Source organism: Lepidochelys kempii, chromosome 3 (genome assembly GCF_965140285.1).
Source record: "Lepidochelys kempii isolate rLepKem1 chromosome 3, rLepKem1.hap1, whole genome shotgun sequence".
NCBI lineage: Eukaryota > Metazoa > Chordata > Testudines > Cheloniidae > Lepidochelys > Lepidochelys kempii.
Window position 1 is genome coordinate 210,972,504 of NC_136382.1, and position 24,813 is coordinate 210,997,316.

Genomic DNA, 24,813 nt, shown 5'->3' on the forward strand with positions numbered 1-24,813 from the left:
GGCAGTGCTGGCCCCTGTGCTCCTTAATTAGCCCCCCTCTACAAAGGGCAATTAACTTCCTCTGATGACTGTGGCCATGCATGGTTTAGGCACAGCTGACCAAGCTGGCTGCTAACACGTCTGGGCTAGCACTGGAGGAGGCCCAAGGCCTTGGCTACAGTAGCCTTTTCCCCCCTAAAATTTGTCACCCTTGCTAACATGGGTGCAGCTCTAGTGTAGACAAGGTGCCAGCATCTGCCGTCATTTTAGCTAGTGTGTCATCTCGGCCTGCTGCAGCGAGGTTACGTGACGTGCTGGTTGACATGCTAGGGGTCAGTCTACCTTGTGTTGCTGCTCATAGACTTAGAGATCGGAAGGGACCATTATGATCGTCTAATCCAGTGGTTCCCAAACTCGTTCTGCCGCTTGTGCAGGGAAAGCCCCTGGCGGGCTGGGCCAGGCCGGTTTGTTTATTTGCCGCGACCGCAGGTTTGGCCGATCGTGGCTCCCAGTGGCCGCGGTTCGCTGCTCCAGGCCAATGGGAGCTGCTGGAAGTGGCGGCCAGTACGTCCCTCAGCCCGTGCCGGTTCCAGCAGCTCCCATTGGCCTGGAGCAGCGAACCGCAGCCACTGGGAGCCGCGATCGGCCGAACCTCCGGACGCGGCAGGTAAACAAACCGGCCCGGCCCGCCAGGGGCTTTCCCGAACAAGCGGCGGAACGAGTGTGGGAACCACTGGTCTAGTCTGACCTGCTGCACAACGCAGGCCACAGAATCTCATCCACCCACTCCTGTGACAAACCCCTAACCTCTGTCTGAGCTATTGAAGTCCTCAACTCGTGGTTTAAAGACTTCAAGGCTCTGAGAATCCTCCAGCAAGTGACCCGTGCCCCATGCTGCAGAGGAAGGCGAAAAACCCTCAGGGCCTCTGCCAATCTGCCCTGGAGGGAAATTCCTTCCTGACCCCAAATATGGCGATCAGCTAAACCCTGAGCATATGGGCAAGACTCACCAGCCAGACACCCAGGAAAGAATTCTCTGTAGTAACTCAGATCCCACCCTATTCAGCGTCCCATCACAGGCCATTGGGCATATTTACCGCTAATAGTCAAAGAGCAGCCGTGGGAAGATGAAAGCCCTGCTTTAGCTCAGGTAGAGCCCAGGACAAAGACTTGGTTTTAACTGGTTTATAAAACAGCTTGACCCCCGCCAGGCCGTGCTGGGTCCATTTTGGCCACAGCTGTGCTGAACTCACATTGAGATAGGGCTGTTGAACTGTTCTTTGCCCCGGGACCATCCCCATCACTGTTCAGCACCCTGTAGCCCTGTGTCAAGACCAGATCTCACTGCTCCCGTCCAGCTTAGGGCTGGTTGTTAGCCACGGAGTCCTGACACGCACTTACTAGTGCTGTGGACACTAGTAAAAATCACACTTGGCGTCACTTTATAAACAATAGCTAGCAAGCCCTAGCGCGCCCCGGGAAGGCACAGCTGGAATCAGTATCCCCTTTCTGCATCATGCCCAAGGCTCAGGTCACTGCCCCCACCGGGAGCATGGGAGAATGCACCCAGCTCCTACTCTAGCTTCCAGTTCCACCTCCCTGCGTCCCCTTGGAAGACGACAGCAGAGCTCAGATAGCCTCTAGCATACATCTTTCTGATGAGACGCAGGAGGGGAAGCTGGGGCCCAGCCAGACTTGCCTACAGGTGTTTGGCAAAGAACCAAAGAAACAATAGTGCATGGGTGGCATAAAAATACAAAGTGGGTGCTCCTGAAACAGCTCCCCCAAATCCATCAATCCCACCCCCTACCAGGCGCACATGTTTGTACAAACACCCCATCCATTCTCCCAACAAATCCATCTGTTCCCTCCCTCCACATAAGCTCCTTGGAGAACGGATCAATCTCGGCCCCCCTGCCCTCACCAATGGAGCCCAACAGGGGTCAGATTCTGCCCCTTCCCTCTGCCACCATGTTCTCTGAGGTCAGGGCAGCTACTCCTGGGGACTGGGGCACAGCCTAATCCAAAGTCGGGTAGAAATTCCCAACACCCCCCTTGGCCCTTTGGTTGTGCACTATTTTTGAAAAATTTCAAGTCCCAGGAAGGAAAAGCTACTGGCTGTCTCGGGCCCGTAGCCCCAAGCCAGTCACATGGCTGAGATGTGGACACAGGCCCAGGTCTCCTGGCTGGGTTTCTGCAAACCTGCTCCTAAGAGGGTCCTTTCGCTTTCATGTTCCAGCTTGCTTCCTCGACTCCATGGCGACGCTGGGGCTGGCAGCCTATGGCTACGGGATCCGATATGAATTTGGCATATTTAATCAGAAGATTGTCGATGGCTGGCAGGTCTGTCGCTGGGGGAGTTCAGCGTTTGGTTTCCACCGTTCCCTTTGATTGTTCTGACAATCGATCATGGCTGGTATTGTCGCGCCCAACGGAGAGCGGGGCCCCTTTGTGCACAGTGCTCTGCAGACACGTAGGGAGAGGTCGTCCCTGCCACGCAGAGCTTGCAATCTGACTAGACCGAGGGTGGAGAACTGAGGCCCAGGCAGATGAAGTGAGTTGTCCGAGGTCACACGTGGCATCTGTGGCAGAGCTGGGAACGGAGCCCGGCTCTCCAGGTTGCCAGTGCCGGGCCGGTCCCTCTGTGTATTCCGACAGACAGCCGCTTGCCTTACGGACCCACGTGACTGTGTCATTCATTCTTACTCACGCTAGCTCTGCAAAAGCCAGCCCAGTTATGGGAGAAAGAGCTGGTTTCTTTGCTGGCCTGAGCACCGCAACAAGCTGTAGAATTTTGGCTACGGATGATGGTTCATGAGCAAAGGACGTGCTTGACTGGCATTCAGATCGCTGGCGGCGTCTGCGGGGTGGACAGAGCCCCGCCTTTTTACTCTCAGCTGTGCCATTTGGCAGGCGAATCAAGGAGGCACAACAAGCAGCTGATGTGAACTGGGACAGCTCCATGCCGTCCGTGGAGTGCCCCGATTTGCACCAGTGGGGAATCCAGCCATTAATGGTTAGGGTTTCAGGGAGGTTCATGAAAAGAACAGGAGGACTTGTGGCACCTTAGAGACTAACCGATTTATTTGAGCAGAAGCTTTCGTGAGCTACAGCTCACTTCATCGGATGCATGCAGTGGAAAATACAGAGAGGTTCATGTGTCTCTTTTTAAAACTCCTTTTTTTTAAAGCTTGGGGGTTTTTTTTTTAGTTTTCTAAAATGCCGATTAAAAGAATCTCCTTCTTAGCAGAGACCCAGTTTGGCCACAGCTAGAATAATCTTCTATGGTTGGTATGTTTCAGGTGGAGGAAGCTGATGATTGGCTGCGCTATGGCAACCCCTGGGAAAAAGCCCGCCCTGAGTATATGCTTCCTGTGCATTTCTATGGCCGAGTGGAGCACGCTGCGGAGGGCGTGAAGTGGATTGATACTCAGGTATAAAGATCCCCACTCACTTTGGGAATGGTAGTGACGTGCCCAGATGCGACGAGGGAGGGACCCTGGTCTGTCCAGAACTAAGTTTGAAGCTGGTCTCCCGTTAAAAACATGATCCCAGCCACACTCCCAGCTTTGCCAACTCTAAACCAATCTGCCTACGCTTTCACACGATGATCGTTTGCCAAGACAAATCGGGCAGGGTGCAGTAACCTACGTAGCATCAAACTGTTCAGGGCCCGGTTCTCCCTTTACTTACACAGACTTCAGTGGAGCTACTCCAGATTTACCCCAGTGCAGGTTGGTGGAGATTTAGACTCATGGTGGGTGGTTTATTTTTCTTCCCTCAATTTTGGGGCAAATCTTCCTCCCTTTTATTCTGGCTATGTATGTCTCAAAGCCAGTGTGTGTGGAGATTTTGTATGAGATTTACTCTGTGGCTCTTGAGAAAGAGTGGTGTCTTTGGATAGTCCGGAAGGTTTGGGTGGAGAAGATTAATTCATCGTTATTGCAGTTGCTGGATATGTTGCTGGATATGTTGGAGGGGAGGGATAGCTCAGTGGTTTGAGCATTGGCCTGCTAAACCCAGGGTTGTGAGTTCAATCCTCCAGGGGGCCGTTTAGGGATCTGGGGCAAAAATTGGGGATTGGTCCTGCTTTGAGCAGGGGCTTAGACTTCGTGACCTCCTGAGGTTCCTTCCAACCCTGATATTCTGTGATTCTTTTATCCTGTGTTTTGTACAGCGCCTAGCACATTTGGGCCCTGAACCCTGAGTGGCACTAATGAAAGTGAGAGTAGCTCTATGAAAAGAGTGAAGCAAAGACTGTAACATTGGGGTAGAGTCCTGGCCCCATTGAAGTCAATGGCAAAACTGCCATTGACTTCAGTGGGTCGAGAATTTCGCATCTGGATTGAAACGTTTGATTTCAGGGTGTTTTAATAAGTGTGAATTTCTAAGATCTGGTCTTTTAATCCAGTAGTTGCCAGATAACCGTGATTATTGCATATAGTCCTGGGTGCTTTCCCAGAGAGGCACCCAACAGGAGAGAAGGTGAGTCTTGCGCCCATACTGTTTACCTACCACCTGCTGGACAAGAGCCTGTCCTCTAGTACACGCTCCCTAGACAAGAGGGAAGATGCTCAGGTGGGTAAGGCTGGGAACAGGGAGACCTGGGTTCTGTATGTCTGCCACAATTCCCGGTGTGAGCGTGACTAGTCAGTTGATCTCTCTGTGCCTCAGTTTCCTCATCTAGAAGATAGGGTTAACATACTAACCGATGTGAGTTCCGAATGAGCCCTTTCTGTTCTGGCTGTGGATGCTGCTCATTCTCACATCAGCATCGCTGCGCTCTAGGTCTCTGCTGGTAAATCGGGAGGAGCCAGCGGCTGGGTCACCCAGCAGCATACGTTGCAGGGGAATGTGATGTGTGGGTGGAAATAAACACCCGCCATCCCAGTCTGTCTAGCTCAGGTCTCTGCCTGGGCAGAGTATCTCATCACTGGCAGCAGAGCAGCTCATGATCTTCAGGGGATTTATCCCCGTGGTACAGGTGGGAACTAAGGGACCAAGAGACTAAGTGACTTGTCCAAGGTCACGCAAGGACAGGGAATGGACCCCAGGGCTCCCCTCTCAGCCTAGCACACCAACCGCCGCCCACCCTTTCCGTAGCCGAGCCCCCAGAACTCCCTGTTCATGGTCTCTCATGGGCTTCTGTGGGAAACTTGCTCCGCTTGCAGGTAAAAGGCTGTTTGTTGTAACTGCCAGCCCCACAAACTCCTCCTGGGCTGTCCACGTGACCACGCTTTCCATTTGATTGCGAGGCTCAGGAAATTTGGTGCTTTCATTAAAGCCCCAGCTCCTGGAGTCAGCTGGTTCTGAGAGACTCATAGTTTTCATTTAAAAAAGCAGTAAGTGTCTAATCCTCATGGGAGTGGGGAAAAGCTTGAAAATATGAATTCTGAAGGCTCAAATACCAGAAGGCAAATAAGGCAGAAGAGCCCCAAGTGTATTATATTTACAACCTCATGATGTGTAAGCCAGGCCTATGGTTGATGAGGGGCTTGACCTGTGATGTTTGAGCGCTTGGGGCTGGGTCTCCACCCTCTTGTGCCTGGGGCTGTCATTTACAGCTGGGCCAACTGGGTTCAGAATGCTCCGGTTCTGATCCGCTAGGACTGTGCAGCCAGGCAGGGAGCCCTTTGCCCGGGCATCAGTGACAACACAAGGAGCACAGCAGAAAAGAATCAGGCAGTCGTCTTCCCGTCTCGCGCAGCATCACCAGCAGTTGAGTTTCTGCGGGACAAATTGGGCCCAGCTGGGCCCCCCGTTGCCTTTGGATCGTCCCTCTGTTTCACTTACGCAAGCCCACTGGTGTCTAATGAGAGCTGCGCGAAGAACTGGTTTCTTTAGGTGAGCTTCGGTGCACGGCCAACCCGAAAAATGGGAAAAAAAAGTCTCTGGGCGTATGGAGCGTTTTGTTTGGCTTTAGAGTTTTTTAAAACTTTAAAAAAAAATAAAAGTGAAGTGAAATTGGAAACGAAAAGTCATTTTAAATTAAAAAATCCAAGCCTTTGGAGGTGGGGAGAGGTGAGTTTCATTTCTCCAGACCAAATAAATCGGCGAATTCGATGTGAATTCGCAAGATGTTTCCATCGACCAGAACCTGCATTTTTCAGTGGAAAAAACGTTGTATCTGAAAAATTTCCCCCTGTTGCACATCTGCTAGGGATCCGCCAGGTGTTGTCCAGGGCCAGGGGGTCGCGGAGGGTCAGCAAGGCAGAATTTATCCTGCAGCGGGGGATGGCATGCGGGAGGCGCAAAGAATGCGGCAGAACTCTGAGCCCAGCCTGCCACTGGCAGATCCCACGCCCACCTCCCCAAGTTGCCACTTCTGCAGCCTCACGGTGCAGGACAGATCAGCACTTTGAACATGCGTCCCTGGCACAGTCACTCGACATAAGCTGTTCCTCGTACTGTATCCTCCCCTACAGTAAAATTGTAGCTCTGCCCTTGGAAGTGTATCTGGAAACCACCCGATAGGGAGCTCTCCGCGCCCAGGGACTTTGTAACCTGTCCAGACAACAGGGCCCTGCCCCATGACCCGGGTTCCTAGGCAGCGCTGTAATACAAACAAATAACAACTCGTGACTGCTGCATTATGCTCAGAAGAGCAGATTCATACAGCTCTCAGCCGACAGCACATCTCCGTTACAATGGGCGCCCACGTATCAGCCCCCATCCTGCAAACATTTCCGTGCTGAACTGCCCTACCATGCGTAGTGCCGTACCTTTCAATGGGGTTACTCACAGTATTAACGCTAAGCACGTGTTAAGTCTGTGCAGGATCGGGGCCTGCTTTTCGATGCCCTGCTGCTCTTTGCATCCCTTATTTTGGTTCCTTTCTGATGTGCCCCACGTTTGCTGCTTGGCAGGTTTTGAGCCATGCAGAATGATCTACTGATGAGCTCTCCTAAGCTTCAGGAAGAGGAATTGGAGTTAGGGCAATTTAGTGCTGACCGGGGAATCTCTGCTCAGGAAGCCTTCAGATTCCTTCTGATTTCCCAGCTCCAACTGAGCTGTTTCTGTGGCTGTAGTGGGAGCCTTCAGTCTCTCCCCCGACTGTCTCTTCCTCACCCACTGCGCCAGGGGAAAGGGAACTCGCATGTTTCCTGGAGTGTCTGTCCAGGAAGCACAGGGGGATAGACCATTGCAAATCCTCCAACCCTGCAAGCGCTTACACACATGCTTAACGTTAAATACGAGCCCAAAGGATTGTACTCACGTGCTTAGAGGTAAGCATGTATCTATGTCTTTGCAGGATCAAGCCCTAGATGGGTGTAGTTGTGATTGCAGTTTACTACACTCGCAATAGCTCACGTGCAGCCCTTACGTAAAAGCCCTGTGGAATTTAACCAGTACGTTTCAATAAACATCTAATGGGGTTCTGGGGGAATCACGCTTAGAAACAGAGAATGAAAGCCTTTCTGTAACGGGTTTTATTTACCCATCTATGGCAGACATATAATTTTATATTGAATTCTGCAGGATGATTTGGATTTTAATGGCCGCTGAGGGTGCATTTATGACATGTGAATGAATAATTAATAGATGGGTTTCAGAGTAACAGCTGTGTTAGTCTGTATTCGCAAAAAGAAAAGGAGGACTTGTGGCACCTTAGAGACTAACCAGTTTATTTGAGCATGAGCTTTCGTGAGCTACAGCTCACTTCAATGAGCTACAGCTCATTCATACCATGAATCGGTATGCATCCGATGAAGTGAGCTGTAGCTCACGAAAGCTTATGCTCAAATAAATTGGTTAGTCTCTAAGGTGCCACAAGTCCTCCTTTTCTTTTTAATTAATAGATGTTAAGCAGTTCTAAAGGTCAACAGGTTGCTTATGATCATCGATTGCACCTTTTACTGATGTGCTAGTTACTGTCTATAACACAGGCTGCTTGGATGCTATTGCTACAGAAATAAGAGCACGCTACGTCTATTCATCACTTATTAACCCTTTATAAACTATTTATAAATGTGCCCATAATATAAAGTGTGACCATTGTAACGACCAATGGATTTTAGTTTATGTGATCTTCAAATAAACCAGGAATTTTATGTCTCTGCTGTTCCTTCTCTCTCTTTCTCTCACATTAGGTTTGGGTTGTTTTCTTGCCCATTTTGTACCCTGAGGACGTCCTGTCACTAATTGGTAGTGACGTATTCTCCTCTTACAGGTAGTTCTTGCCATGCCTTATGATACCCCCGTGCCAGGATACAAGAACAACACCGTGAACACAATGCGGCTGTGGTCTGCCAAAGCACCCAATGACTTCAACCTTCAGGAGTGTAAGTGCTGTGTCTCTGCAGTCTCTGGTCATTGCTTATCTCAGAAGCTCGCTGGGGCAGGGAGGGGGGGGGGGTGTGGCACCTGGCAGGGGGGGGCCCAGATACAATAGCACACCCTGTGAATAACACATAACACGTGCGGGTATATTTAAATCCGTCCCCCCACTTGTGCGGGAAGGGCTGGCGTCTGGCCAAAATAACAATTGTTCTGAGTCTTTAGATGTCGGTTCTGTTGGAGGGCAAGTCAGTTTGAGCCTTCAGTCCACTTATCTGCCATGCAGGTGTGGAGCGATGCGGCCAGGCTACCAGGCGTCGCACATCTCAGGCCACAGGCTGAATTTCCCAGCCCCACTCACACACCTGCAGCCCCACTGGGACAGCAGGCATTTGGCTGCACGGGGCAGAAGCAGCAATTCCACCTGTGGCTGTGAGAGGCCACCGTTGAGCCTGCCTCAGGCGGCTTCTCTCTGGCTTCCTGCTGCTGGAGGCTCTGGCATGAGGAGCGGTGGTTTTCTGCCCCACCCTGGGGCCCCAGGGAAGTCCTCTTTCCCCGGCTGAGGGACCCAGCTCTCCGCCTAGACAGCACCTGCCTATCGCAGCACCCCCCCACCTGTCCCAGACACCCCACTACTCACCTACCCCAGTGCTCCCAGACATCCCAGCACCCCCTCTCTACACAGCCACCCCGTGACTGCAGCTAGCCCCCATTGATCCAGATACCCCAGCATCCGCCCACTAAACCTAGGCAGCTTCTAGCCTCCACCACCCTAGGACACCCTCCCACCTAGCCACCCACCCTGTCCCTGCCCAGCCCTAGAGCTGCCAAGTTCTGTGCCGCCCCACCAGTCCCCTCCCCCGCAGGGCTTGGGGCAGGATCTGCAGACCGTACACCCAAGTCCCTGAGGTTATGCACAGACTTTGTAAAGATGTAAATTGACTCTTTCAATCGTTTGCATACCGTGTCATGTGGAGCCGCAGAAAACTTGGCCGGGGTGTGACGATTGGGCCGTGCACTGGCATGAAACAGGAGGGATGCCTGGGGATGCCATTTTAACAGCCTGCTCTGTGCAAGGTTTTCTGCTCCTCCATCTCCCCGGCTACACATGGTCGTCCAGTGCACCTCAGCGCTGCTCATTGGCCAGTCCTGGATAAAACAGACCACGCAGAGACATCCCGAAGCTGTCAGCTGGGCAGCGCTGGGACAGCGAGTACCCGCTAAGCCTCTGTGGTTACCTTCCAGGCTGCTTGCCACCCTCAGTCGAGGTGTGTGCGACAGCCGCGTGAGAGGCTGGAGGGCAGCGTGCAGCCCCCCGTGTGTCGCTACTCGCTACGCATCGTGGACTCCGGACGCGGGGCCGAGGGGCTCAGGTGGTTAATCTAGCTCTCCTGAAGCCCTGGGGGCCGAATGGAGCGTTACGCAGTAGCGGAGGGGGATGAAATGACCGGGCTTCAAGGGATCCGGGTGCAATGAAGCCAAGTGCGAAGTACTTCCCCTAGGAAGGGAAAATCAAATGCTCAGCTACAGAATGGGGGAGGACTGGCAAGGTGGTCGTACCGCTGGGAAGGAGTTGGGGTTCTAGCTGATTGATGACGCCTATTCAAGCTGCGATGGGATGCTGCCGCTAATGTCACTCCGGGGGCTCGTCACAGCGGTGTCGTACATAAGGCAGGGAGGTCACTGTCCCACTCTGCTCAGCACCGCTGAGGCCTCAGCTGCAGTCCCGTGTCCAGTTCTGGGCGCCGCACTTTGGGAATGAGTCCAGAGGAGCAGAGTAAAAACGAACAGAGGTTTAGAAAACCTGAGCTCTGAGGGAAGCTTAAAAGACTGGGTGTGTGTACTCGGGAGAAAAGAAGACTGAAGTGGGGGGACCTGACGACAGTCTGCACATATGTGAAGGGCTGTTACAGAGGACGGTGATCAATTGTTCTCCATGGCCACTGACGGTAGGACAAGAAGCCGTGGGATTAATCTGCACCAAGGTAGATTTAGGTGAGATACTAGGAAAAACTCTCTAACGCTCAAGGCAGTTATGCTCTGGAACAGGCTTCCAGGGAGGTTGTGGGATCCCCGTGACTGGATGTTTTTAAGAACAAGCTGGACAAACCCCTGTCAGGGCTGATTTAGGGTTTACTTGGTCCTGCCTGAGCTCAGGGGGCTGGAACTGGTGATCTCTCGAGGTCCCTTATTTCCCTGATTCTGTGAGGTCCCGGCTCTGCCACTGATGCCCCGTGTGATCTCGGCTAAGTGACGTGATCTCTCTGTGCCTCAGTTCCTCAGCTCTAAACTCCCACCCTTTGTCTTATCTGCTGAGTCTGTAACTCCTCGGGGCTGGGACTGGCATGCTGTGTTGTGGCGCCTAGCAGAATCAGGTCCTAGCTCCCTTCCTCCTTCCCTCCTGCCAGTTGTGGGAAGAACACATGCCAAGGCATGCGCGTGTTAGGGAGTAAGGTAAAAGTGTGTTGTCCTAACGGCTGTATGGCTCTGCATGCTGTCTCTCTCCTCAGTCAATGTGGGCGATTATATCGAGGCTGTGTTGGATAGAAACCTGGCAGAAAACATCTCCCGAGTCCTGTATCCGAATGACAATGTGAGTGACCCCCTTCCCTATGCACCTTCTCACCCCTTGGGTGCATTGTGTTGTACCAATAAAATAAAAACCAGCAGGATCTTATTAAAGGGAAAAAGGCAAAATACCACATTTATTGTGAATACAGAAAGAATCATAGTAAGCAGTTAGTTATAGCTATAACATTCCATTCAATCTCATATTTATTCACACATTCATTCATACAAACACACACACACACATACACACCCACACACACAGGTTCTGCAAGGTTGTTATCATAGTTACCAGCCTTAGAGTTGCTCATGCCAAGCCACTGGCCAGGTGGCCTGGACATGAGGAGGGAGCAGGGCCTTGTCAGATGCTCATCTGATGCTCCTGGAAGTTGGTTTGCAGAATCAGACCCCAAAGTTCTCACTTTTTAGAGTCTATTTTTATAGGAATTTCTTCCTATGGCAGTCTATGGGAATTGCTTCATCATGCTGTTGCTGAATCAATCAGCAGATAGCACATTCCTGACGGCTCCAAGATGTTATCTTGTTCTTTGGTTCTCCCATTCTTGAGGCTGTTGGGTGGATTCCAGTCTGCCCTCCGGGGGGGGGGGGTCCTCTGGTTATTTCCACTTGACGCCTTCTTCAGCCGATGGACACTGGATTCTTAGGCTGGCACCTCCCTGATCATTCAGTTATTATCCACACCAAGCATCCATCCACATACATCCTCTATCTCTATTTTAATCACAATGGTTAATACAACAAAAGGGCGGGGAGTCTCTGGGTGCTGTTTCTGTTGTTAGAGTATTGCTTTGAGTCTCTCTCTCTGTGAATTGCTTTGAGAACAGACTCTGTCTTAGAATGTACTAACACAGTTAGCAGCTTGCAAGTTTCACACAGAGAGGGAGAGAAACAGCACCAAAAACCAAGAGACCTCTTAATTAGTAATACCCTGGAATTTAAACTATGGGGAATCAAACTCATTTGTGATTTTAATACAGAACTTCTTTAATATGATCCAACAATTGTGCCTAGTGAACATTTAAAGGGGGCCAGAGCAGTAGTTGGGGTTACCTAGGGCCTGACCCAAAGCCCACTGCAGGCGTTGGGCGCCTTTCCACTGACCTCGCAGGCCCCCCAGCAGGTCACACTGCACCTACGTGGTGGTTAACCGCAGCGGGGTGCGTTGCAGCAGCGGGGTGCTAGCAAGAGCCAAGCTGATGGCTGGGCCTTGTGTGTCTAGTTCTTTGAAGGGAAAGAGCTGCGGCTGAAGCAGGAATACTTCGTGGTAGCTGCCACCCTGCAGGACATCATTCGCCGTTTCAAGTCTTCCAACTTCGGCTCCCGAGACCCAGTCAGGACGTGCTTTGAGACCTTCCCAGACAAGGTGAGTGCGCGGCAGATGCTGCCGCCCCAGGCCCTGCTGATACCACCTCTCTCCATCACATCCTTCGAAAGCAGGCACTAAGGACCACATTGCCAAAGGATTTAGGTGTCGAACTCCAGCCCCTACAGCTACTTTCAAAAGAGTGAACATTTCTTGTGAAAAATGTGCCCCTTTTTCCTTTGAATTTTTGGAAGAACATTGGCCAGCTCCGCTAGAGGCATTCCTTGGCATCCATCCCGCCCCAGAGACCTTGTGCGTGGCGGGTGGCGATGGCCATGGACGCTGAATTAGCTCGGTCGCTGCCCGGTGGATTGGCCGCTCTACAGAGCGTGGGCTGGTATCGCTCTGCTGGCAGAACCTCTCGTGGAGACCTTGGAGTTCTGCCGGTGGAGCTGCATCACCTCCCCGAACAAAATTAGCTATGTCAAAAGAGAGACTCCTCTTTCGGGGTGGGTGTGTCTACACCAAGCGTTTTGCTGGCATAGCGATCTTGCGGGGGGAGGTTCCACACTCAGAGCTGATATAGCTCTGCGGCAAAGCTGTGTCGTGTAGACCCAGCCTGGGAGCACAGGAGCATGTCCCCGCGAGTGGGTCTCACCTGGGAATGTCTCCGCTGCAGGTCGCCATTCAGCTGAACGACACTCACCCAGCACTTTCCATCCCGGAGCTCATGCGGATCCTGGTGGACGTGGAGAAAATGGAGTGGGAGAAGGTGAGTGTGAAGGGGTGGAGCTGGGCCGGGCCTGTGTTCAGACCCTGCCTCGCCGGCTCTTGCAGGAGGGTGGCCTTGGCCAGACCCAGGAGAGCCTCAATTAACCCTGACTTTGACCCTCTCCCCAGTCATGCATCCTCCTCTGTGGGGACTTTACTCTCCCTCTCAAGCCTTCCTGTCTTTGCTGCCTCTTGCTTCCTCTCTGCAGCTGCAGTGAGTGGGGGAGCTGCCCACAGCGGCCCGGGTCCCTCTTGACCGTGCCTTCTCCAAGAGCTTTTTGCCCTGCAGTTTCTCCTGCTGACTTCCTGCTGTCTGATATCCACCTCTCTTTTTGTTGTGCTGGGCTGTTCCCCTCTCCCCATCTCCCATAGAATCATAGGAGATTAGGGTTGGAAGGGACCTCAGGAGGTCATCTAGTCCAACCCCCTGCTCAAAGCAGGACCAGTCCCCAACTAAATCATCCCAGCCAGGGCTTTGTCCTGCCCACTCCACTTCCACTGCGCTCCCTTCTCCCACACTGTTCCCTTCCCGCCCCACAGCTGGGTCTGCTTTCTGTCCTGTTTCCCCCACCCCCCCACACACAGGCTCTTTGCTGTAACTGGAGTCCTGGTTGCCCTCCTGTTGGGCAGGAAGTGCCCCCTGCCGGCACAGATCTCGTGGAGAAGAAGCAAAGCGACCTAGAAGCAGGGAAGGCCGCTCTCCTAGCAGCTGTGGGGCTGGCCTGCACTGGATAGGCCTGGCAGAGCTTCTGGAGGGCCCAGGGCTAGTGGGCTTCAGAGTAAATTCATTGATTGGAGCACAGACTTGAACTGGGGGCTCTCAAATCCCAGGTGAGGGCCTGAGGCGCTGGCCTATCGGGGGACTCTGTAAGAGCCTTGGGGTATGTCTACGCTGCAGTAAAACACCCACGGCTGGCCCGTGTCAGCTGACCAGGGCTATAGAATTGCAGTGCAGATGCTGAGGCTGGAGCCCGGGCTCTGGGCTTCTGCTCGCTTGTGAGATCCCCAATCCCAGGCTCCAGCCTGAGCCCACCCTCCGAGCAGCACGTTCACCTGAAACACCCTTTTCCTGTCCCAAGTCGGGATGAAAAGTCAAAATCTCGAAAATTTTTGTGAACCAAAAATAAATAAATGCAAATTCCGATTGAGCCAACCGAAATGTTCCCTTTCAATTTTGACCTTTTAAATCCTGGTTTTTACCTTTTTTAGTATAAATTAAGCTAAAAAATGGAAATGGTTGTGAACTGAAATACGAGCCTGATCTAGGGTTTGAGGCGGTTAAAACGGGACCGTTCAACAGCGTCCACATGCTTTTTCTTAGAAATGTTTGGGACCAGGGGCTTCATCAGAGCCAACCCCTGCCTGTTAGCAGGACCACGAGTCAGCATTTTCTGACGGAAAAACGTCGTCGGCCTGTGAGTCGGCCCCACCGAGCTGGTCTGAGCGCTGAAAGGTCGTTCCTGGGCAGCGCGGTTAGAGATATCGGCTGTGTGTGTGTGTGAGAGAGAGAGAGAGACGTTCCCTGTCTCTGGGCAGTGCCACCCTCTGCTCTGAGATGTGGTCACAATTTGACACAGTTTAAGGCCAGAAGGAACCAGCCCATGAGCTAGTCGGACGGCCTCTAGCACAACCCGACAACCGAACTCCGCAGGGTATCGCAGCCCACAGCAGATAGACAATCATGTGCCCTGGGCAGGGAACAGGAGGGACTGAGGTGACCTGGGGGGAAGATTCCTTCCCCACCCCACGTGTGGCGATCAGTTAGACCCTGAGGACGTGGACCAGCCAGCCCAGCGCCTGCGGGGGCTCCTAGTCTGACCCTGTTGTTGAATTTCACCCAGAGGCCCCAGTAATGACGTGAGTCAGACTCGAGCCTCTGAGGCGTTTGATGTGAGCGTGTTTGTCCCCCCCGCAGGCCTGGGAGGTCACAAAGCGAACCTGCGCCTACACCAACCACACCGTGCTGCCTGAGGCCCTGGAGCGCTGGCCGGTCTCCATGTTCGAGAAGCTGCTGCCGCGCCACCTGGAGATCATTTATACCATCAACCAAAGGCATCTGGATGTGAGGGGCTCGCGTGCTCTGGAACAGGAGCTGGCCCCGGCTAACAGGGACCTCGTCTCGCCCAGGTCCCACGGCCCAGGCCTGGCCTGTGGGACGTGGATCTGCTGCTCTCGGCGTGCTGCCCCCGGACGAGCGTTTGCAGCTCAGAATCACTGTCGCTCTGAGCTGCCGCTCCCCGCCGGGCCGTGGCTCTGCCGTCTCCCGCCGTGGCTGCCCCGTACAGGGCGGTTCGGGACGCTGTGGATAGATAGCGGCGATCAGCCTCCAGCGCTGCCCGGCTGGTCCCTGTCACCACCAGGAAGGGAGTGGCTGGTAAAGGCCCCCCTGGGTCCTTGGTGCCCCGTCTGCCTTTGAAAATACCCGCTAAAAATGTGAATGTGTGGGGTGCACCAGCCCAGGAGCAGCCCTGGGGGCGCTGTGACCCACTCCTGCTCCAAGGCACAGTACCTCCCTGCCCCCCATTGCTCTTGTCACCCCCCCTTTGCTCCTCAAGGCTGCGCTGCTGACATTTCTGTGTGTGTGTCCTGGCAGCATGTGGCCGCCATCTACCCTGGAGACCTAGACCGTCTGCGTAGGATGTCCGTGATCGAGGAAGGGGACTGCAAGAGGATTAACATGGCCCACCTCTGCGTGATCGGCTCCCACGCCGTCAATGGGGTGGCCAGGATTCACTCCGAAATCGTGAAGAATTCCGTGTGAGTGACTCACCCACAGAGCAGCCTCCCATTCAGAGCACGCTGCTTTTCCTCACCACCCAGCCCTGTAAACTTAGCCTGGAAGCTGAGAGTCAAGCTGGGTTCTTTCCTCCTCACACCACCAGTACTCGACTCTGCAGGCCATACAGAGCTTTCTGTTACGTAAGAACAGCCACACTGGGTCAGACCAAAGGTCCTTCTAGCCCAGTATCCTGTCTTCTGACAGTGGCCAATGCCAGGTGCCCCAGAGGGAATGACCAGGTAATCATCAAGTGATCCATTCCTAGCAAACAGAGGTTAGAGACACCATTCCTGTCCATCCTAGCTAACAGCCATTGATGGATCTATCCTCCATAAACTTATCTAATCCTTTTTTGAACCCTGTTATAGTCTTGGCCTTCACAACATCCTCTGGCAAGGAGTTCCACAGGTTGATTGTATGTTGTATGAAAAAATACTTTCTTTTGTTTGTTTTAAACCTGCTGCCTCTTAATTTCATTTGGTTGACCCCTAGTTCTTGTGTTGTGAGAAGGAGTAAATAACCCTTCCTTATTTACTTTCTCCACACCAGTCATGATTTTATAGACCTCAATCATATCCCCCCTTTGTCGTCTCTAATAAGATGGGGACTTTTCAGCTTGGAAAAATCTCTCCTGTTCCATACCCCTAATGGTTTTTGTTGCCCTTATCTGTACCTTTTCCAATTCAATATATCTTTTTAAAGATGGGACGACCACATCTGCACGCAGTATTCAAGCTGTGGGTGTACCATGAATTTATAGAGAGGCAATATGATATTTTCTGTCTTGTCTATCCTTTTTCTTAATGATTCCCAGGATTCTGTTCACTTTTTTGACTGCTGCTGCACACTGAGTGGATGTTTTCAGAGAACTATCCACAATGACTCCCAAGATCTTTTTGTTTTTGAGAGGTAACAGCTAATTTAGCCCCCATCATTTTATATGTATAGTTGAGATGATGTTTTCCAATGTGCATTACTTTGCATTTATCAACATTGAATTTCATCCTCCATTTTGTTGCCCAGTCACCCAGTTTTGAGAGAGCCTTTTGCAGCTCTTCGCAGTCTGCCTGTGACTTAACTATCTTGAGTAGCTTTGTAACATCTGCAAATTTTGCCACCTCGCTGTTTACCCCTTTTTCCAGAAAATTTATGAATATGTTGAATAGGACTGGTCCCAGAACAGACCCCTGGGGACACCACTATTTACCTCTCTCCATTCTGAAAACTGACCATTTCTTCCTACCCTTTGTATCCTATCTTTTAACCAGTTACTGATCCATGAGGGGACCTTCCCTCTTACCCCATGACAGCTGACTTTGCTTAAGAGCCTTTGGTGAGGGACCTTGTCAAAGGCTTTCTGAAAATCTAAGTACACCCTTGCAAACCCTGCTGTAATTCCCCCTTTCCCACCACTTGCTCCTAAAAAGGAAGGACGCATGCACTTACATCATGGTGATGGAGGGGACCGTAGATCAGGGCCTTCTGCAAGAGAGAGAAGCAGACTTTGGGTAGATTCAGAGCCTAGGTGTGGAATCGCAGTTTCAGCAGCTTGGAGCACAGGTAAGGGCCTAGTACAGGTCCAACTGATGTCAGCAGAAAGATTTTAGCTGGAGTTGTAAATAGAGTCAGGAGCATCCGAGGTTACAGTTTGATAAAACTCTGCTGGGAATGGACCTGTTCAGTGTCTCCCCTACTGCCCATGCATTTCAGATTCAAAGATTTCTATGAGATGGAACCAGAGAAGTTCCAGAACAAGACGAACGGCATCACTCCGAGGCGTTGGCTCCTGCTGTGCAACCCAGGACTAGCAAGTGTAATTGCTGAGGTGAGCCACTCGAACGGGAGCTACTTAATCCTAGTGTTTGGCCACAAAATAGTCTTCAGAGCAATGTAAACAAACAGGGGGCCAGATCTTCAGCAGGTGTCAATCCACGTAGCTCCAGGCAAGTCTAGAGGGGCAGCTGTCTCTCTTCTTGAGCCTCTGACACACACATGCATTGATGGTTGAGCTTTAAAATCAGCCATCAGGAGTTAATCAAAGAACTGCACACCTTTGGCTCCATCTTCCCATGGGCTGAGGGTAGATTGTCGGAACAGCATCACCTCCCTTGATGTCATGATATATGGAATGACAGTCTGTCTTAAATGGGGCATGCACTAAAGAAAATATGTACAGCCACTCTCACAAACCGGCTCTCACACAGCTTGAGTTCCAGCTTTGTCTCCTTTGTTTACCAGGACCACACCTTGCTAAGAACTCCATACAGCACACTAAGACATCTAGTGGCTGATAATACACTGCAAGTACTCTGTCCATCAGATATTCCAGCTGGAAGTAATTCCCGGCACATACGACCATTCTTTGCTTAGCTGTATGGGAGTGCTGTGGAATTGTGTGATAGACTGAAATGTTTTTGTACCAATCATTTATTCCCAGTACATTTGAACTCTAAAACAATGCATAGTAATAACCCAGCCACAATAATTGCTGCCATATTTTTGCCACGCCTGGCTTTTTTCTTTTCTTTTTTCTTTCCCAGTCAGGACTGAGGCACTTCTAGCAGGGAAGTGAAATTCTGCAGCAAGTCAGACATCTAGCAAAGGACATTCATCTCCGGTTTTATTTCCTCAGAAAATCGGAGAAGATTTTGTAACCGATCTGAGCCAGCTGAAGAAGTTACTGGATTTTGTCACTGACGAGGTGTTTATCAGGGATGTGGCCAAAGTCAAACAGGTAACGTGGACATCGGGGCAACTAGTTCACAGCCTAGTTCTCAGGCTGAAAATTCTGCTGGGGCAAATGGGTGCACTCTGTTGACATCCGTGGTGTTTTACCTGGCAGAGAATTGGGCCCATAGAATCTCGAGATGGAAAATACCTATTAGTTGGTCTTGCCCATTCCCCTGACCGTGCAGGATTGTCCATTTTTTGTCTGACTCAGGTTGAAAAGTTGAAATACCAAAACTCATTCCAGAATGAGAAGTTCTGAAAAATTTTGATGGGGAAACTTTGAAACACTTTGATTCAGGGCAGCACAGCATTACCCTGTACCTGCCCAAGCTGCTTCATCGCCTCCTGGGAGCTGTAGTTTGGGTACCTCATGCCCATTCATCCTATGGGCTGGGCTCCACGGCCACTACATCTCCCATGATGCATGGTGTTCATGGTACTCCCATGATGCAATGTGGCAGCTCAGTCAGAACAGGTATCTTGGTGCATCATGGGAGATGTAGTCTGTCCAAGGAGCCTAACCCATAGGGGAAATGGGGTTTGATGTACCTGAACCACGATGGCTCACGCGGACACAAATTAATGCTGAACCAGCAGGAAATGTTTTAATTTGATTTTCCAAACGGAAAATCGAGACATTTTGGCACAATCAACATTTTCTAACGGGAAACGTTAGTTTTGCTGCAACCACCTTTTCCAGCAAAAAACATCGATGGAAGATTCCTGACCAGCTCTAATATAAGAGACCTGACTGAGAGGACCAGAGAGAGGACCCGAGAGAGCTGCAGCACCAAAGAGATTCATGCTGGAGGCAACAGGCCGCTTTGGATTTGTCCCCATTTCTAGATGTCTGGCTGTGCCCCATTGGTAGTGAAATGCTCCTCCCATTTCTATCTTCTTACTCCCTCCCCCTGCCCCCGTCTTTCTCATGCTCTTGTTTTCTTCTTTTCTTATCCTCATTCCATCTTCCATCTGGCCCCACCTTTCCACAGCTGGCTGGGCAGGAACTTGGGAACTGCCAGACTGGAGCAGGCCATCTCGCCCACCATCCTGTCTTTGACAGTGGCCTTTCCCAGCTTCTCCGGAGGAAGGAGCAAGAAAGCCCAGCAGTTATGGGATAATGTGACCCCAGGGAAAGTTTCCTCCTGACCCCAGTCAGCTGGGTGGTGGTTTGTGCCCTGGAGCATGAAGGTTTATAGCCCTTCCAAAACTCTTGTTTTTTTGACCCTTACTCGTGTGACTCTTGTTATCTGTATAAATGATCCCTTTTTAATACTGCTAAGCTCAGGGTGTCCATGATACCTTGTGGCAGTGAATTCCACACGCTAATTGTACGCTGTGCGAAGAGGTATTTCCAGTGATCAGTTTGAAATTTGGGATCTTTCTATTTCAGTGACTGTCCTCTTGTTCTTGCACTGCCTTAGCAGTTCCCAATCTACCTCCCTGCGCAGTCCTTGCTTCAGGCAGCCATCCGCCCATCCCAGAGGTTCCCGGAAGTGCTTCAAGCTGTGAAGAAGAGGGATTTCCTCGTGCATTTCCAAACACGTGCACACAGCGTGTATTTGCACCTTTGTCGAGCAATCCGTGGCATTAGCTTTGGAGGCAGGTGTCTGGTGTGCAGGTAGAAGACGCCCATCCTACGAATCCCTGGGTGGGTGGAAGTTCACCACTCACTCCCCACCCACGGCGCTGAGCACTCGTGACTGGAGCTGGTCAGGAATTTTTCAGCAGAATGTTTTTTGTCAGAAAATGGCGATTCATGAAAACCAAAACTGTTCCTGGAAGTGTGTCCGTTTCAGTGGAACTTTTGTTGAGAACGACCCACAGATCCAGGAAGGAACTGTGACAGAGAGAGAGAGAGAAACCCACCCCAGCATTGCCAGCAGCCCAATGGTGAGGCTCTCACCTAGGAAAACCCAGGTTCGAGGCTCTGCTGTGAATCAGACAGAGCAGGGACTTGGTAAATATTCACTGGCCAGAGAGAGAATCTGCCAGAGGAGCTCTTGTTTTCCAGCAGCTGCACGGTGACAGACGAGCTGTCAGACAGGTACTCAGCTGTCTCCCCACTTTCTTTCCCAGGAGAACAAGCTCAAGTTCTCTGCCTACTTGGAGGAGAAGTACAAGGTGAAAATCAACCCGTCCTCCATGTTTGACGTGCACGTGAAGAGGATTCACGAGTACAAGAGGCAGCTCCTCAACTGCCTGCACATCATCACCCTCTACAACCGTGAGCTGGGTTCTCACTCCCACCTCTCCACGCAGCTGTGTGGCTCACTGGGACCCGAGGGCCCTTTGGGTGCAGGAAGGAGGGCTGTGCCCCCAGGCGCCAGTCCAGGGGCAGTGGGCGGGGGACGACTGGGTTTGTCTCACAAAGTTCTGCCCCTCTGGCCTTGTTGTTGGTCCTTTCCCAAGCAATGTTTGGTTCCTAAATATGTATTTTCAGTGCAAATGGGTTTCCTAACTTCCAAAGACCCCAGTTACTGTTGGTTAATGTGGGCTGTATAACCCCATGGTCACGCTGTGTTCCAGAAATACCAGAGCCCAATTTCTGCTCCGGGAACGGATGGTCAATGTCAATTCTTGTGTCTTCACGGAAATGCTGATGGTGCTCTGAGGTGGCCATGACTGGAAGGTTTAGCACAGAAGCAGATGCAGATCTGGTGTCTATAGTTATGTTTACTTAGAGTATAAAGTCCTTAAGGCAGTGACCACATGTTCTGTATTTGTACAGCACCTGGCGCGACGGGGTCCTGTTCATGACCGGTGCCTCCAACCGCTACTGCAGCCAAATAGCATCATCTCTTTGTTACTCTGCACCGTCACCCTGCATTACTCTAATTTTATCCTCTGAATCTTTCAGGCATGAGAAAAGACCCATCAAAGTCCTTCGTGCCAAGGACTGTCATGATTGGAGGAAAGGTGAGACGTTCCATTAACTCTTCCTTTTGAGCACCGTTTAATACGCTGAACTGGGTGCATACCTCTGCCTTCTGCTGGAGAGCGCGTGTATTACTGGCCTTATGGCTTCCGGTCTGTAAAGACCGGAGCCCCCCCCCACCCCGTTCTCCACTGCACAGACACCGAGGGAGAGCACGAAGGTGGAGGCAGAGGCCTGGCCGAGGGAGCCCAGTGGCTGAGAGACTCAAACCACCTGGGGAAGGGTTTGGCCTGGGGACGAAGAATCACAGGCTGTGGCCACCAGTGGGGGTCTTTGCAGGACTCCGGTGGGCTTTGGCTCTTCACTCCAGCGCGGCCGGATCGTCTTGCTGCAGTCCCGTGCACCCTGTGTTCCGGCGCCAGAGCGGATGCTTGGTTTGAAAGCGCCTTTCTTCTGCCTCTGCTCAGCCCCGCTCCTGGAGCCGGCTGCCGTTCCGTAGTCGCCTTCTCTTCGGCGGGAGCGATCGCAGCTCCTCTGCAGCGGCCGCTTGCGGTGCCCGCTTCTCGCAGAGTACGCAGGCCTCAGCACATCGGTTTAAAACCATTTGTAAGCCTTGTGCCCCGTGTAAGCCCGCAGGGCCCCGGCCTCTTGAACCAAAGTAAGAATTTTCACTACCCTGCCCCTAGGAATAGCATACGACCCGGGCTCCCAAACTCTCTTGGTCTTGCACCACCCTGTTGAAAGACCGTTTGAAGAGAACGGCTCAAGCTCACGCCTACCATCTCAGGAACCCCTGGCCTAGGCTGTTCATCTTGGCAACCTCCACTTGGACTGGAACTAGCAGTCTGAGGGGCTGCCACACGCCCTGGCTTGCAGCGGTTTCCATCCTATCCAGGGCTTACAGTTTGGTTCAGTGGCTCTCAGCACCCCCCACTGTACACACTGGTCCAGTCCCCCTGGGAGTCCCTTCTTTTCGCATTACTGTGTATTTCTTTATTTAACTTTTTCTGTGTCTCTGTCCCCCTCTGCAGGCAGCTCCCGGCTACCACATGGCCAAAATGATTATCAAACTGATCACGTCCATCGGGGACATCGTCAATAACGATCCCTATATAGGAGATCGACTGAAAGTCATCTTCTTGGAGAACTACAGGGTGTCCTTCGCTGAGAAAGGTAAGACAGCAAAGGGCGTGGACTGCGTGGATGCTGTGAGTTGGTGGCGTCCGGGCCGTTCGTAAGGGAAACCAGGAACCGCTTTCACTAGGGGCAGTGCTGGGATTAAGGGTCAGACTGAGAAATGGGGATAAGGGAACTCTGTGTATTTGGCAATAGCAAACGCAGCAAGGGAAATGCGGGAGCAGACTGTGGGGCGGGGTGGATCTGGCCAGAGCAGGGCACAGGTTGTGGGTCTCCATTGAAACCTCCCTTTGGAGCTTTCCCAGCATTCCCTGCTGTGGGATTGCAAAGCGTGGGGTGCTCCAGCCGTAAGTACCAGAGAAGCTGCACGGGCAGAAGAGACCTCGCCACGAGGATGCAGCCCCTGTAGCTCTTCGCTCTTCCTGCTCCGATGTGTCCGCTCACGTAAACGCGAGGAGTGAGATCCAGCTGAGAACAGCCCCGAGGGTGATATTTGAGTGCTCCCCATCCTGGGCGAACCAGAGACGTGTGTCGGAGACCTGATGCGTTCAAAGGGGCCTGGAGCTCTGGCTGTGCGTTGTCATGGAAACTCGCCCTGCGTTTGAATGTCCCGGCTCAGGCAGCCCTGAACCAGGAACACGCGCCCATGTATAGCGCTGCTCTGGGGTCTCCTGTTCTGACACAGCCGGCTGCCTGTCCTCGGGTGCCCAGCCGTGGATTCACCTCCCCAGCCATCACCAGCCACGTGATTTTCCACTTGCACTTCACCCCAGGCTCCTGTGGGGAAGGACCGGGCTGGATCCTGGTTTCCTGGTGCCGGTTGGGAAGAGACTTGCTCCAGGAAGGGGTTGTCAGTGGCGCTCCGGCCAGGGGTGCAGTGCTCCTGGCTGGTGATAGTGGCTCCTGGGAGCGGGGTGAGGATGGGGGGGTGTGCCGAGTGCCTGGGAGAGCCTGACTGCAGATGTCAGCCCAGCCCCTCGGCTGTGGAGCTTTGGGTCTGGGCTGCAGAGGTGACTTTGTGCCCCTCTCCCCCAGGTCCTGGCCAGCTCTGCACCTAGCTGGTGCCCTGAGCTTGAGCACCCTGCGTTGTATCCGCCCACGGGGCCAGCGGAGCCGCTGGGGACTGGGCAGGCCCCAGGAGCTGCGAGCCAGCAGCAGGGCAGGGGTGCGTAGGAGCTGCGGTGCTGGCCCCACACTGCTGTTCAATCCCTGTACTGGAGGGAGGGGCCTGTCCCTGGCTGGCTCCGCGGGGCAGAGAGCTGCACAGGGCTGTTAGCCAGCTGGCCCCAACAGCCGCGGCCCGCCCCCGCGGGCTGGCCCCTGTAAGAGCTGGGACAAGGGGTAAAGAACAGCGGCCTGTTAACTGCCTCCTTCCCCCCCACCCGCAGTGATTCCCGCGGCCGATCTGTCCCAGCAGATCTCCACGGCTGGCACCGAGGCCTCAGGCACGGGGAACATGAAGTTCATGCTGAACGGGGCCCTCACCATCGGGACCATGGACGGGGCCAACGTGGAGATGGCGGAGGAAGCCGGCGAGGAGAATCTGTTCATCTTCGGCATGCGGGTGGAGGACGTGGAGGCATTAGACAAGCGAGGGTTTGTAGAACAGCAATAAGAACAGCAAACCCCTGCTCTGGTTTCAGATTTAAAGTGTTTGCCCAGTGCATCCCAGGCTGCCCCCTGCCAGAACGTCCTTAGCCCCCCCGCCCCCCCTTCCCCCATTGCCCCAGGCGTTCCAGGGCAAGCTGGCCGTGGGCCGGAGTGGGAGCTGGGGGAAGGACGCGAGCTGTTGTGTGGAAAGGGGAGAGGGCGAGATAGGTGCAGCCGCGTGCGGGAAGGAGACGGGTCTGGGTCCGAGTCAGCGTTACGGGAGTGGAGCAGGAATAGCTGCCAGGAGCAGGTCGCTCTGGTTGGATTCAGAGCCAGGGACTCGTGGAGCGTTGCTCATGGCCCTGGCACGGGTGGGAGGGGCACTAGGGCCTGGTCTAGGGCACTGACCGTCATGCGTCTGCTGCATTGGGTAGCCATGCCAAGCAGCAACTAGCAGAGGTTGCTGGGTGAGACGTCCCCCACCCCTGCGTAGCGCTGGGGAATGAGCCCCGCTCCTGGGAAGCAGCAGTGGCCGCTGGGGTACGTGGCTGCAGCGGATCGGGGCTGTAGCATCAGTTTTCACCTCTGATGTGTTAAAAAAAATCAAACCAACCCCCCACCCAGCTCCACACGCAGTCCCCTTGCGTCACGGAATCCAGCAGGTCCGGGCCAGCACCGCGTCCCGTGCACTGTTCCTTCTAAGCTGTGCACGCAGATCCTAAACCCCGCGCGCACAAAAATGCACACAGAAGACATTTTTAGCGCACATGGCCTGTCAAA

General features: G+C 52.8%; 1 protein-coding gene across 4 annotated transcripts in view; it reads left to right on the forward strand.

Moving 5' to 3' along the window:
• The window catches only part of PYGB (glycogen phosphorylase B), a 42,798-nt gene that overhangs the window by 11,716 nt on the left and 6,269 nt on the right, over positions 1 to 24,813 (forward strand). For 2 of the 4 annotated variants that reach the window (XM_073339946.2, XM_073339951.2), the window contains 14 exons: positions 2,219 to 2,322; positions 3,282 to 3,413; positions 8,150 to 8,261; positions 10,767 to 10,849; positions 12,065 to 12,208; positions 12,828 to 12,920; positions 14,835 to 14,981; positions 15,513 to 15,676; positions 17,409 to 17,523; positions 18,331 to 18,432; positions 20,508 to 20,655; positions 21,289 to 21,347; positions 22,338 to 22,479; positions 23,832 to 24,039. In XM_073339946.2, the coding sequence (XP_073196047.1) occupies positions 2,219 to 2,322; positions 3,282 to 3,413; positions 8,150 to 8,261; positions 10,767 to 10,849; positions 12,065 to 12,208; positions 12,828 to 12,920; positions 14,835 to 14,981; positions 15,513 to 15,676; positions 17,409 to 17,523; positions 18,331 to 18,432; positions 20,508 to 20,655; positions 21,289 to 21,347; positions 22,338 to 22,479; positions 23,832 to 24,039 (1,753 nt within the window). The remainder of the gene's footprint in view (positions 1 to 2,218; positions 2,323 to 3,281; positions 3,414 to 8,149; positions 8,262 to 10,766; positions 10,850 to 12,064; positions 12,209 to 12,827; positions 12,921 to 14,834; positions 14,982 to 15,512; positions 15,677 to 17,408; positions 17,524 to 18,330; positions 18,433 to 20,507; positions 20,656 to 21,288; positions 21,348 to 22,337; positions 22,480 to 23,831; positions 24,040 to 24,813) is intronic. The other 2 variants (XM_073339950.2, XM_073339948.2) reach the window with 2 other exon arrangements.